Source organism: Vanessa cardui, chromosome 20 (assembly GCF_905220365.1).
Source record: "Vanessa cardui chromosome 20, ilVanCard2.1, whole genome shotgun sequence".
Taxonomy (NCBI): Eukaryota; Metazoa; Arthropoda; class Insecta; order Lepidoptera; family Nymphalidae; genus Vanessa; species Vanessa cardui.
The window spans coordinates 9,312,178-9,326,158 of record NC_061142.1 but is presented as its reverse complement, the minus strand read 5'-3'; the positions used below and the strand labels follow the sequence as shown (position 1 = coordinate 9,326,158).

The window sequence follows — 13,981 nt, the reverse complement described above, 5'->3', positions numbered from 1 at the left end:
AATATTTGTATTAATTTATTTTCAAAAAATTTGATAGGTCAAGTTTTATTAATTTCTCTTGATTTATTTATCTATTTAAAGCGGTTTTACTACAAAATATATATATATTATACATTATTAAAACTTTATATAATATTTAATTTTGTTGATTTGAGTCATCAGTGTTCTCCATCAGGTTAAGTTAAGCTGATTTAGATTAAATTGAAAACATTAAAAGTTTTCGTTATAAGTAAAATAAATATTATAATTTAAAAATGTAATGTTTATGGTACCTTTTTTACAGTATCTTTTTCCGACATAGGTGGCACGATCTGCTCGTTCTCAACTGATGTGACGAAGGTGACTTGCAGGTGCGTTGCCGGCCTTTAAGGATTGGTTCGGAAAAACGCCGGCGAATCGGCCGCGTCTATCATAATGATATTAAAATTCAAGACTATACAATGTGTTTGATGATCTTTACTAGCTGTAGCTGCAAAACTTTTTTATGCTGGATGCAAATAGCAGTGTCCAGATCCATCCTTATCCAATAAAAAAATAAACGACTAATGCCTAATAAAAGAACAAATGACTATGCATTAGTCACCGTCATGAAAACAATAGTTTTCTCATCATGATATCCAGTACGTTGACTCAACGTCGACTTAATGTACATATATTTACATATATTTGTATACACATAATTATCCCAATGTGAAAAAAAAATTAAAAAAAAATTATTGTTTTAACTAGGTAACTCAAATAGGAAAATGAAAAGAGAAATAGGTCTTTATATTTATTTGACATAGTAATAATACATAAATTCATGTATAAAATTAAATATTAACTTATGATTAAATTAAAATAATACAGTTAGACAGATAATAAAATAAAATACAGAATGAAAACCATTTCGGTAATACTTTAATTATAGTATGTAATGTAGTTATTTACAATAAAGTATTTATGTTTTTAATTGATAATATGGAAGAGAAACCTGAATATAAAAAAGACTAGATTAGTTCTACGTCGAATCACGATCTATTGGGTAGTTAAAATTGTCTTTACATAATTTTTACATTTTTTAGAGCGAGACTCGACAAAAGATACTAAAGGTGCGTATAGGCGTTCGTCGTTAAGCTCGACGCACGCCACTTCGCTTTCTTAGTAGTACTTATATGCTAAAAATACTTACTAAATGGGTATTGTAAAATTAATAGTGTAAAAAAATAAATGGTTTATTGATAGACATTTGTTCCAGTTGAAGGATATGAAGTAAAAATTGAATAAAGTATTCTTTAAGATCTATTATTGTTAGTGTAAACTTGTCTACTATTGTGCACCCGAATTGTTTAAATTAATTACATTTAATCTAATCGGAAATTAATTGAAAAATTTTATTTAAATTTTTAAGGCCAAGTTGTTTTCTATGTAAGTATATTTTTTATTATCTATTATAATTTAATTAAATAGAATGGTAAGGTGTCATCACGAGTTTCTAGCCAATTGGACCCAATAATTATTTATATATTAAAACAAATATTGTTAAACATTTTAAGAGCGTGTATCCGATCGCTGCTATACGCAAGTGCATCACCAAATCAAAAACGGTCAGTCCTACCAACATAAGTATTCCAATAGCAATATGAGTTTGAGCACTAATATTTAAAATAGAAATTTCCTTCACTGGTGGATACAAGTAAAGAATAAAAGTCTAAACTAATGACAGAACAGCTGACGCTTAAATTACAGCTTTGATTTATGCCTCCTGCCCTTATTCTAATTTTTCAGAGCAACAACTTTAGTAAATTTGAATAAGGTCAGGAAGATAATGATTCTTGTAAATGGATGCCTGCCTGCAGATTGTAAGATTTTTTTGTTCATCAATTATTATGTAAATTTATTTTAATACCAAATATAATAGAAGCCTTTTTTTAATTTCTACTATTAAACATAATATAACGTATGTAGATTGGACTTGAAATTGGTCACTTGACTGATTTTTACAGGTATTCGCAGTTCGTACACTTGTAATACATTCAATAAATCAAATTTGTTTAGCATTTCAAGCTGAAAATGTATTTTATAGTGCCGTGCAAGAAATTTCTACACCTTACGCGTGTTATTAATAAAATGAATTTTACACGCACGATGTTTGTGTTGTAAATTTAATAATATATCTACAAGTAAAAAGTTCCAGAACAATATTTTATCAATTAAATTTAAGGCATTATATTATAATTATAATCTGTATAGAATATTTTTTTCGTCTTTGGACATTCTCGATTAAAATTGTTGACATCACACTCGTAAGTCTTTTAAGTTGCGTTTAATCGAGAACTAAAAATCCATGAACATTAAATACATCACAAACTAATTTACAGAAATATTATCACTGAATATTAAATTCATAATGAGATACGTATTGTATCATTTATTTTAAAATTCCACCGACTTATTAATACAATTTATTTCATTATGATTGTGATACCGAATGAACATTATTCGAAATTTAAAAGTCTACCCTACACTCTCGAGTGATCTTCGTTAGAGGGTGGGACTGGAGCTGGGGGAGCGTGTAGCACCCTTGCAAGTTCCGCCTTCTCATCAGCAGAGAGGACGTATACAGGGGGTGCAGCGGGTAGGAACCTTTCGGCTTTGTGAGGTTCTCTCTGTAATCTAGCCCTGTACAGCATGACAAGAACGCAGAGTACGCTGATGATGAAGGCTGATGTCGCTGCCAGGACAATTAAAGCTGTGTGATATGACGTTGCGGCTGAGACCTAAAATTAAAAATATAATTTAATGATAATGGAATCAATAATATTATTGTATATATATACAATTAATAAGCATTACCCGCCTGTTTCGCTGGGCTTAAAAAGGATATGTTCAGTAGTTTTTGTGATTAATTTTTTTTTTATACTTTACATATACAGAATAAATTTACCGTAGACTCGCTTAATATCTCTCTTTGCATGGCCGGCGATGGTGTCACTAGTCTGTACTCGCTACGGATGACGTCAGCGCCCAAAACACCTTCTGATGCTTTATCGGCTCCCGACATCTTCTCCTTTTTAACCTGTTCAATTACCAAATTTTTATGAATTATTTATCTTTAGATATAGGTGTAGTATAAAGTATAATACAAAAGTGTGATGGGACAATTTTTCCTTAAATCTGGGTGGGGTAGTTTTAATTTATAGTTGCAATTCGATATACCTGTAATTCAAGATGGTACACCAAGTCAGCCGCTCTAGGTCCTGAGAGTAAAGCGCGCAGTTTCACAACCCCCCTGTCCTTGGTAACAGACACCGGCACTTGGGCTCCCAGAGCCGATAATCTAGACGTGAGTAATGCTTGTGCCTTGTTTGCTATTTCTTCCTCAGCGCCTATTATTTCCAATTCCAAAAGAGCAGATTCGATTTGGGTGACCTCTGTTTCAAACAATAATATAAAAATAACGTTTAAAAAGATTAAGTTGTAAAAGTAAATAAAATAATTTCGGAAGAACGCAATATGCAATACTCATATATCAGTTCGCTTAAAAGGGGTTCCTCGAAGATTAGCCTCTGTTACTCACCACAGGGATCATTCTGTAGAGCAGCTGCACCAGGTCTCGCCTGTCCAGCAGCGTCAACGCACCAACAGCGAGCTCGTCCACACTGACGCGGTGAGAAGGAACCATCTGGGAGACATCTAGGTCGCCAGCCCTCAGCACCTTGGAAAGTAAATAATATTGAATTCACATGTCTGCTGCAACTTTTATGTTATAACTGAAAAATCCAATACACATCGGACTTTAATCCGTGGTTAGCTTAGTTACATTTTAAATATGCGGTAAGACGAATTCTTATATTCAAATTTCATTTCCCCGAGATAACCTAAGTAGAAATATATACACAACATATGTGCACAGACAACCTTCAAATAATTTGTTGATTGTACTCATGCATTATTGGCTTCAATTATTATATAAAATTTAATACAAAACTGGTAACATACCATTGTCAATTTCTTCTTGCATCAATTGGCATTTAGTTTTGAAGTTAACTTTTTCAGTCACTACTTCGACAGGGATCAACTTCCTCCTCGTTGTCTCCGCCGGCTTCGGCTCGATAACTTCTGATAGCAAGGAACTATCTTCATTGGATACATCAGCAGATAAAGGCCCACTTTCAGAACGGTGCTCTCGTTCTAGTTCGATACTGTCAAAATCTTCCTCTTCTTCGAAATCGTCTACTCTATACGTTGTCATCTGCCGAATTAACTCTTCTAGCACTAAAAGATAAAATACCAACAAAAATTATTGACTTAAATATTTCTTCTATATATATAATAAAAGTGGAGTGTCGGTTTGTAACATTAAAATAGCCCTTTTTTACTCAATGTATACACGGTACATATACCAAAATAACATTTTTTACAATTTTTGTCTGACTGTGTTTGTTTGTTCTGACTAATCTCTGGAACGGTTGGACCGATTTCGACAAGTCTTTCACTGGCAGATAACTGATATAATACAGAGTAGTTAATTTAAAACGCGTCGCGGGCACATCTTGTCATACTAGTCATAAAATAAATTGTTGCATCAACTCATGGAAAAAGAATATTGGTAAAACTTTTATAGGTATATATATATTTTTTTTTTTATCTAAAAGTGAGCATGGATGTGGATGGATTTAGAGGTAGGGGACGACCAAAGAAGCGATGGAAGGATTGTGTGAAAGAATGGTTAGAAATAATGTTATTTGTGTTGCATGCTGCGCCGATCGCAAGTACATTTGGGATAATTGCTGGAGGATGATGGTACATATATTTCTTCTAGTTAATTTATTTTAAAGTCAAATTCTTACCTTCATCAGCTCTCGCTTTTTCATCTAGCGGGTCTCGTCGTACCCACTTTCGAGCTTGTCTGAAGTTACAGGTTGGTTTTGCCCCACGTACCAATGAGCCCTTCTGTGGTTCTCCTCGGGCACTTACACACCAACACACATCTGATAACAATAAATGTTAAGGATTTATATACATTCAAATTTAAGATTACTATACAAGTATTATTAAGTATACTTTTACTAGTACTTTTGGGTCTAGGATAAATAACAATAATTTACTGCAAATTAATTTGTATAGAGGAAGCAGCAAACAAGGAACAGTCTGTAAATTTCCCAAAGATCGGCTTAAAAGACTTTCTCTCCTTCCGGAAAAGGCAAGTTAAAAACTAAATCTCATTGCACCACCTTCTTCCAAAGCGGGTGATAAATATACAGAATTTCACCCCCATATTTTTTTTAAGCAAGTGAATTTTAGTAAGTATAGTTGGTTTTAAACTCGCAATTTTCGATAAGTTTCACCAGTTCCAAGCAATAGTCCATCTCGTTAGATGTATCTATCATGTACTTGCAATAAATTTGTCATTTTGTGCCGCTGACTCAATTTATAGAATACCTAACCTACTTTAGTAAATACTATTTTATAATACTTATAAATAATTGTTGTTATGGGATAATGCAGCAGATATTGAAGTTGTTTTTATTTTACAGAAAAGAGCTTTCCGATCTATTTACAATATTAGCTTTAGGACATCAATACGCGAGAAATTTAAAGAAATTGGTGTATTAACGGCTGCTTCGCAATATGTTTATGATAATATAGTGTTTATTCAAAAGAATATAAAAAAATATTCCATTAATGCTGATATACATATGTAGTATTAATACAAGAAATAAGAATAAACTTGTTACCCCAGTTTCCGTTTGCATACGGTAAATAGAACGTTTTCAGGCTATGGTATACGCATATATAATAAGATACCGGAAAATATAATCCATTTACCACTTTCAAAATTTAAAAAGATTATTAAGCCTAAATTAATAAATAAATCATATTGTTCATTAAAAGAGTACTTTTTAGAAAAAAACGCCTGGAGTTAGGCTCGGATGTAAATAACAGCATTGTAAATCTGTTTATTTGAAAATAGCAACTATGCGAGTTTCTTGCCATTTCTTCTCGCTAGAAGCTGCTTTCTGAAACGATGGTAGTATTTAATTATTGACGATTCAAAAACGCTTCATTGTGAAGTTTACTTGAATAAAATTGATTTGATTTGAATAAATAATTAACGTTAAAATAGATGAAAGCTTACCGATATGTGACATGCACTGCACAGATTCCCAAGCGCCGGTTGCGTCGCACTTTGGCACGAAAGTACCTTTACCGTACTTCTGTACCGCTGCTTCGTTTTTCTCTCGTAATCGCTCACATGGACTCAAAACTGGAAAAGATATTGAGATACATAAATTAACATCCAAAAATTGCGACGATGATATTATTATAATTTTGTTAATGTATATGTAAGATTACAAACATTCTTAGATTACAATCTATCTCGTCACATTGTAAACCGTCGAAGAATGTGAACGTTTATACAACTTAGAATAAAATACATACAATTTCAATAGTTCATAATATTTCGGTTTGGTTAGGTGAGAGTTTTATAATTTAACCGAAATTTGCTTCGATAGATTATAATCTACCAAAATGTCATGCGCTAAATTGTAAACAGGTTGCGGTTCACAATTTTACGGCGACATACATATATATGATGATGACAATTATGTAATAATTTAAAAACATGACACATAATGAGCTAAAATAAACAATCGTGCGGTTATCACTTGTGCAAAATGTAAAGTGCAATTGAAATAATGAAATTGTGACAAAAAGCTTTAATCCATAATGATCTTACTGTCTTTGTCTAATTATGATATATGTAACCAATGACTTTTACGATTTATGAAACAAACAATGAATCTGAACACCGAATTCGTACGAATGGATTAGCCACATGGTGCACCCAGTACTACACTTCTATTGTTACCAATTGTTTTAAGTACCAATAAAATATCATAAACGTGCCTTCAGAAATTTTCAGTTTTTGTTCTGGCTTCTTCAATATCGCCGTTTTGTTTACTGTTAAACATATATTTATTATTAAGAATAATATGTATATTCAATGAAATAAGTATAATTCGGAGCCATATAGAGATCAAAGGATCAAAGGAAAGAAAAGGGAGGAGTCTTAAGCCATATAAAGATTTGATGCAATTTATTTCTCTGGTTCAATTTGTCTCGCAGTAGAAAAGAGTTTTTTTTTCTCATTCTCTATATCAAGCTTAACTAGTAACACATTAAAAAAACGTATTTAAATTCTTCGTTGCAAAGCAGATTTATGGTTAAGCTTAATCGTAAGCGTAAGGATGATATATTACGAGTCTTCATAAATAAATACCATGCCTTTGAAATATATTTGGTAATATTTACATAATCAAAAGATTTTCTTTGAGGAACTGTACATAATAGACTATAATACTAGTAGCTCTTACCCGGGCATACGGAGTTACATTCTTCTTTGGTGCGGAAGTTGTTATGGTTGCCGGAGCAGCCGTAGTAGCGGAAGCGTTCACAACGGTTACGTTCGTTGTTGAAGAACCAGCGCGTTGTGTTGAGACCTTCGCCGTTCGCACACTCGCCTTCGTCTTTGCTTTCCGAGCAGACCGTTCCTATGACAAGACATGACGAATTTACTTGCTAATATGTAGTATTACATTAAATATTGAGATATTGTCCCTGATTCGAATCAGTATAGCTAGAGTTGATACGTATGTTGGAAAGTCGTGACAATTTTCTCCTCCAACGATGTGTCCCAATCAAACAAGTGAAAGAAAATATTGTAATGAAACCTGCATATTGCGTTGAATGAATATGGACTATATCAGTTTCATTTCTAGGTACGCTTTTATTTATAAAAATATTTTTACGCATTATAACTTACGTGGCTTGGGACAGCAGAGTGAAGGTCTAGAGTCGTGTGGAGCAAAGCGACACGCGTGTGTGGAGGGACAGGCAGCAGCGTTGGGGCCACAGAGGAGGGCTCCAGAGCCATCTGGTGCTTGGAGAGGTTCCCCTTCAGGGCATTGAGGAGATGGCGAACAACGAGCTAGAGGAGGGCAAGATTCACCCTGAAAGGAAATATTAAATGTGTTAAATTTTTTTTAGTTCAAACTCCAAATCATATATGAATTAAGAAAAAAATCAGTACAAAAATATCATAGCCGCAAAATAATATTGTGATCTTTTAAATGATAACGAATTTATGATCCATAAAATAACAATAAAACTAGTCACTAACCTCGCAATCTAACGGAACAAGTTCGCAAGTCTCATCGTCCCTGCATTTCGCTTCAGCACATGGGTCTCTGCAGGCACAAGTGGGGCAGCCACTTTGATCCAATTCCGGTCCATGAGTACAGATTTCTTCTTCATCACAACCCGGATCTGGACATTGGTTGGGTCGATCGCAAGACGGCGTGGAGTTTGTTGATCGCGTTCCTGGAATCTATTGTATGGCTTGATTACGGAGATGTAGCATTTATACATTCGACGTTTTCTTTTTATGGCAAAGAATACTTTTATGAATTTACAAAATTATAATAACAATAAGCGTTCGTTTAAATGATATATGCCCTCTGTAAAATTAAGAAGTATTTTTGTAATAAATCTCACTTAAAACAACAAAATTTTCACTGCTACATTAAAACATTATTCAAATTATAAGTTATAATTTTTTACTCTTTCGACTTTAATCACGTACCTCATTACCAGCTGCGTCCACACACCAGCACATGTTATTCGAACCACGACATTGAATAGTTTCGTATGTCCCATCTTCTTTACACTCCGGTACCCAAGTCCATGATGGAGGGTTGCCATTCTCCGCTGCAGTGTGAAGAGCGAGGGCTCTAAAAGGAAAAAAATGTATTATATTAAACTTCATTTTTACAAGTCGAAAATCAAGAAAGGTCTTTTGAACTCAGAAACCAAACTTGATATAAGGATTCAAATCAATATAACTCTTACATTACGACGATATAATTAATTATTTTTAATTTATTCGTCGAATAAATGTAACATTAAATAACAACATCAACACATCAACAGCCTGTAAATTCCCACTGCTGGGCTAAAGGCCTCCTCTCCCTTTGAGGAGAAAGTTTGGAACATATTCCACCACGCTGTTCCAATGCGGGTTGGTGGAAATTAAATTACAAGGAATTTAATTAATTAAATAACAAGGGTTATGTTAAATTTCCCATTTAATTGAATGTATTGCGAGTGACGCTGTGTACCGGCGCTGCTGGCAGGCGGTCTGGTGCACGGCGGTGGTGCAGGCGGTGCCGCAGCCGGTCGCGCAGCAGCGCTGGCCCGCGCCGCACTCCGCGTCCCCGCGACACGCCCACTCGCACGCGCCCGTCCACGGCACCAGGTACGGGCACTGGCCGCTCTTGCGTGGGAGGCCTGGTATGGGTATAGCTTAATTAAATAGCTTTGCTAAGTCATATAACTCTCTAAGCGTATTTTTTAATAGCTTAGTAAACCAAGTGTTGCGTAAATGGCAATAAGTGGTTATTGGTAATTTACCACTGCGCATAATATCGGTACATTATCGGTAAGAAATGTTAATATTTAAATATATCAGCAATGCACCGATAACCTTGGGAACATCTTAGGAGAAGTTATGTAGTTATGCCCGTTAGTTAGTGTACACTGACTTGCTCAAACTTCAAAGCCGAACACGAAAATACTAAGTATTGCTGCTTGGCGGTAGAATATATGGTGAGTAGGTCATAGCTCCCAAGGCGGACTTTTGCAAAGCTTTACCAATTAGTAAAGTCCTACACCAAAAAATTAAGATATATTTATTATAGATAAAATAAACCCATACAGGCTGGTACAGGCGGGCAGTAGTCGGCATCACAAGCGACGTCCACGAGCGCGCACGCGCGGCCCGTCGGGCACGCCACGCCGGCGCACGGGTCGCGGCACTTGCACGTCGGGCAGCGGCCCGCTCCCAGCTCGAAGCCGTAGTCGCAGCCCATGCGACATGTCAACTCCAGGCACGTCAGTTCTGAACGGAGTCTGAAAATAAATAAAATATGACATTTTAAAATTAATTTCAAAATTATTAACATTGGTGCTCTGGGTATGAGGACGGGCCCTTGTGTGGGACGCTATATGCGTTGACAAGTTGACTCCGTCTCATTTCCGAGAAATAATGTTAAGAGCCGGTGTCACCGTGGAAAAAGCTGAAGTAAAGAAATGATCTAAATATTCATGTCTTATGTAAAATTACATATTTTTCGTTAGTAATAGTAGTAGTAATGGTGCAAAAAAGCTTCATCAAAAGTAAGTGACAGGAGGGCTGATTCATTCTTAGCCCAGAGGATAGAAATTGCGATTCTACGGGGAAATGCTGCTAGCATTCTTGCCAACTTTCCAAGCGGTTAAGATTTATGCATTTACTATTTTTAATTAATATTTGTGTATATTTAATCATTTACTGTAATTAATTCTTATGTTATTTTTTCAAAATGTCACTATAACTAATAAACTTTATAAAATCATAAATTTAATACCTGTAAACATTTTTGGTCCGTGACTAAATACTAGCTTTTTAACCACCTTTATTATTTTTATTAAAGAAATAATTAGTTGAGGTTATAGAATTAGATTATAGAATATTTACTTGTCACAGTCTACGGCTGATGCGTTTCTCGTACTGGTATCGGGTATCTCTGTTCCGAAGGAATCCACACACCAACACCGTCCGTTAGCACATTGCTGGGTCGTGAACGAACCGTCGGGTTGGCAGGTTGGCGCTGGAAGAGCTAGCTTCATACCGTCAACGGTGCCTTCCATTTTCTCATCGAAATCACGAAGGTATTCACACACTGTTGGGGAACCAAACAATTTAATAATATGACTCTTATTCCAAAATTCATAATTAATGAATCAATACATCCATATATCATCCTGTTAATGGTCTGTTTACTGCTAATTAAACATGTGTTTTATATTAGGAGTTAAGAGTTTTGAGAGGGAAACTTATTATTTTAGAACCATAATATCAAATCCAATAATCTAACGGCATAAATTGATACTTTAATAGATTATATTTAAACAATATGAATAGTGAAGTTGACGACCTCAGGGGTCGAATGGTGTGTACACCGGTTTTCATAGGTACGCCACTGTGAGGTACCGGGCTCGATTCCCGGTCGAGTCAATGTAGGTTATCATTAGTTTTCTATGTTGTCTTGGGTCTGGGTGTTTGTGGTACCGTCGTTACTTCCGATTTTCCATAACACAAGTGCTTAATTAGCTACTTACATTAGGTTCAGAGTAATGTATGTGATGTCTCATATTTTTAAAAGTGAAGTACACGTATGTCGTAATGTCCGTAAAATAAGGACCTTATCAAAACGTTCTGACAAGAAAGTCAGTAGTAATTTCATACATTAACTTCAGTATTATATACATTTACTGCTAAAATAATGTCATATTTTGATCTTAAAATAAGCGGTCACTGTATACTTACTTGTGGGGGTATCGTCGACTCTATCCGTCTGAAGACGCATTTTTGCAGCATCCGCACACACGGGTCCGCAACTCGCGGTAGAGCAGCAGACAAGACCCTCTTCACACACACCGTCAGTGCAACTGGTTGTATTGTTCATGGTGCATATCGCTTCTGCTTCAGGACCGCACGAGTCGAAATTGATCTGTGTAAAAATATACTATTAATAATGAATTTAAACACTGGCGTTTCAAGTCGAAACAAATCTCCTTTTCAAAACAAAACTCAAAATTTTGAAAAATAACAACAGCCTGTAAATTCCCACTGCTGGGTTAAGGCCTCCTCTCTCTTAGAGGTGAAGGTTTGGAACATATTCCACTACGCTGTTCCAATGCGGGTTGGTGGAATGCACATGTGGCAAAATTTCTATGAAATTTTGTCACATGCAGGTTTCCTCACAATGTTTTCCTTCACCGCTGAGCACGAGATGAATTATAAAGACAAATTAAGCACATGAAACAGCGGTGCTTGCCTGGGTTTGAACCCGCAATCATCGGTTAAGACGCACGCGTTCTAACCACTGGGCCATCTCGACTTTTTTAAAATAATTATTATTATTTAAAAATAACGTTTACTATAAAAGTAGCAACCTGCCCCGTTTTCGATCGGATGCAAAGCTGACACTATATAAATGTAATACAAATTTTGTTTATTGACGACATCACATTAGATACTTCTAAAATTATCAGTGTTTCTTTTCTATATTATAATAATATTGTGGATTCACTCAGTACAATAGGGTTGGGAACTGTAATCAACGTCAATTAGATTTAGTATTGAGTACGTTAGAAGAGAATGAGTGTGTGAGTGTAAGCGCCGCAGATGCGCCTCTCGTGCCTGTGGACGTGCACCACCCGCCGCTTGAGATTGCGGTACGATCTCACGTTAGTCCATATACCGCCTCATCTACTCCTAACGCAAACACATACACAACTTATTGGAATTTTAATAAAGCTAATTTCTTTTTATTATATTCGTTAATCTCGGCTATAGATTGGAGTCTATTATATAACTTGGACTTAGAAATGAGTATCATTTTTTTCTATAATACAATAAACTCGATTCTAAATGATTGCGTTCCATTAAAAAGACAAAGGTCTGTAGGTACTCGATATGTATATCCTGAATGGTATACAATCGAAATAATTCGAGCAATACAATTAAAATCCATACTTCATAAGAAATATAAGGCGACAAAGTCAAAGGTCGATTATGAAGCGTTCGCCCAATGTAGGACAAAAATTAAAAATATGTTAGTACTCGCAGAAGACCAATATAAAACTCGGGTTCAGGAAAAATTACTGCAAGATCCTATGTCCTTTTGGAATTTTATTAAATCCAAAAAAGGTTGTAGAAACGCACAAATGATTTTAAAAAACGGGAATGTACTGACGAATAGAGACAGATTCAATATCTGGGACAGATATTGAATCTGTCCCAGATATTGAATCTGTCTTTATTTTACAAAAGAGAGCAATTCGGTTTATTTATAATCTTGGAGCTAGAGACTCTCTTCGGGATGTTTTTAACAGAGTAGGAATACTTACTGTTGCGTCGCAATATATTTACAACAATATCATGTATATTCACAGTAACATTGATCACTTTGATAAAATCAGTGATAATCATTGTATATGCACTAGAAGTAAGGATAAACTTATAACGCCAAGTTTCCGACTCCGCAAAGTCAATGGATCCTTCTTGGGGCAAGGTATCCGTTTCTATAATAAAATTCCGCAGAAATTTTTAACTTTGCCGTTTAGTAAATTCAAATCGTTTGTTAAAAATACATTGGTAGAAAAAGCATACTATTCGATACAAGATTTTGTAGATGATAAAAAAGCGTGGAGTTAATACCTGTTGACTTCCAAGCAGGATACATTAATTGAAATAATTGTATTTAATTAACATGACGTTGTATTTTTTAAATGTTAAAAAAGAGTAACTACTGAGTTTCTTGCCGGTTCTTCTCGGTAGAATCTACTTTCCGAACCGGTGGTAGCTTCACTTAATTGTAAAATGACGATTCAAAAGTGCTTATAAAAGCCTACTTGAATAAAGTTTATTTTGATTTGATTTGATTTGAATTCACAAAGTGCTAAGGAGTTCGCTGAGTACTTTTATTCCGTCTACGGTACTCAGCGACCACAGTTGGACGTAAACGCGGCGATAATAGAAGCGGGTGGCGAAAACGCAGCGGCGCGAGTTCAATTGGACCGATTGCAGCTAGAAGAGGTTTGTCGCGCGCTTAAGCAACTGAAGCCGAAAAAGTCGGCTGGGCCTGATGGTATACCGCCTTATATTTTTAGGGATTGCCGATCGGTGCTGGCAAGACCGTTGCTGCATATATATAATAAATGCCTAAAAACAGCTGTGTTTCCAGACAGATGGAAAACAACCCGAGTTGTACCAGTACCGAAAGAGACTTCAGGACTAAACGTGGAGGGATATAGGCCTGTGGCAATATTATCAACACCGGCTAAAGTATTTGAGTCTGCCATTCATAGTAATATATTTAATCAGGTTAGT

At 35.4% G+C, this 13,981-nt stretch overlaps 1 protein-coding gene across 2 annotated transcripts in view; it reads right to left on the bottom strand.

The window, feature by feature from the left end:
• Positions 1 to 759: 759 nt before the first annotated feature.
• LOC124538273 (neurogenic locus notch homolog protein 1-like) overlaps positions 760 to 13,981 on the bottom strand; it is an 81,354-nt gene continuing 68,132 nt past the window's right edge. The window contains exons 10-25 of one of the 2 annotated variants that reach the window (XM_047115276.1): positions 11,414 to 11,597; positions 10,562 to 10,766; positions 9,761 to 9,954; positions 9,165 to 9,333; positions 8,630 to 8,777; positions 8,168 to 8,374; positions 7,811 to 7,997; positions 7,362 to 7,538; positions 6,895 to 6,948; positions 6,122 to 6,250; positions 4,833 to 4,973; positions 3,982 to 4,257; positions 3,560 to 3,697; positions 3,199 to 3,413; positions 2,927 to 3,058; positions 760 to 2,759 (exon numbers count right to left, since the gene is read on the bottom strand). In XM_047115276.1, coding sequence (XP_046971232.1) covers positions 2,502 to 2,759; positions 2,927 to 3,058; positions 3,199 to 3,413; positions 3,560 to 3,697; positions 3,982 to 4,257; positions 4,833 to 4,973; positions 6,122 to 6,250; positions 6,895 to 6,948; positions 7,362 to 7,538; positions 7,811 to 7,997; positions 8,168 to 8,374; positions 8,630 to 8,777; positions 9,165 to 9,333; positions 9,761 to 9,954; positions 10,562 to 10,766; positions 11,414 to 11,597 — 2,814 coding nt within the window. In that variant the 3' untranslated portion in view covers positions 760 to 2,501. The remainder of the gene's footprint in view (positions 2,760 to 2,926; positions 3,059 to 3,198; positions 3,414 to 3,559; positions 3,698 to 3,981; positions 4,258 to 4,832; positions 4,974 to 6,121; positions 6,251 to 6,894; positions 6,949 to 7,361; positions 7,539 to 7,810; positions 7,998 to 8,167; positions 8,375 to 8,629; positions 8,778 to 9,164; positions 9,334 to 9,760; positions 9,955 to 10,561; positions 10,767 to 11,413; positions 11,598 to 13,981) is intronic. The other variant, XM_047115277.1, reaches the window with a different exon arrangement.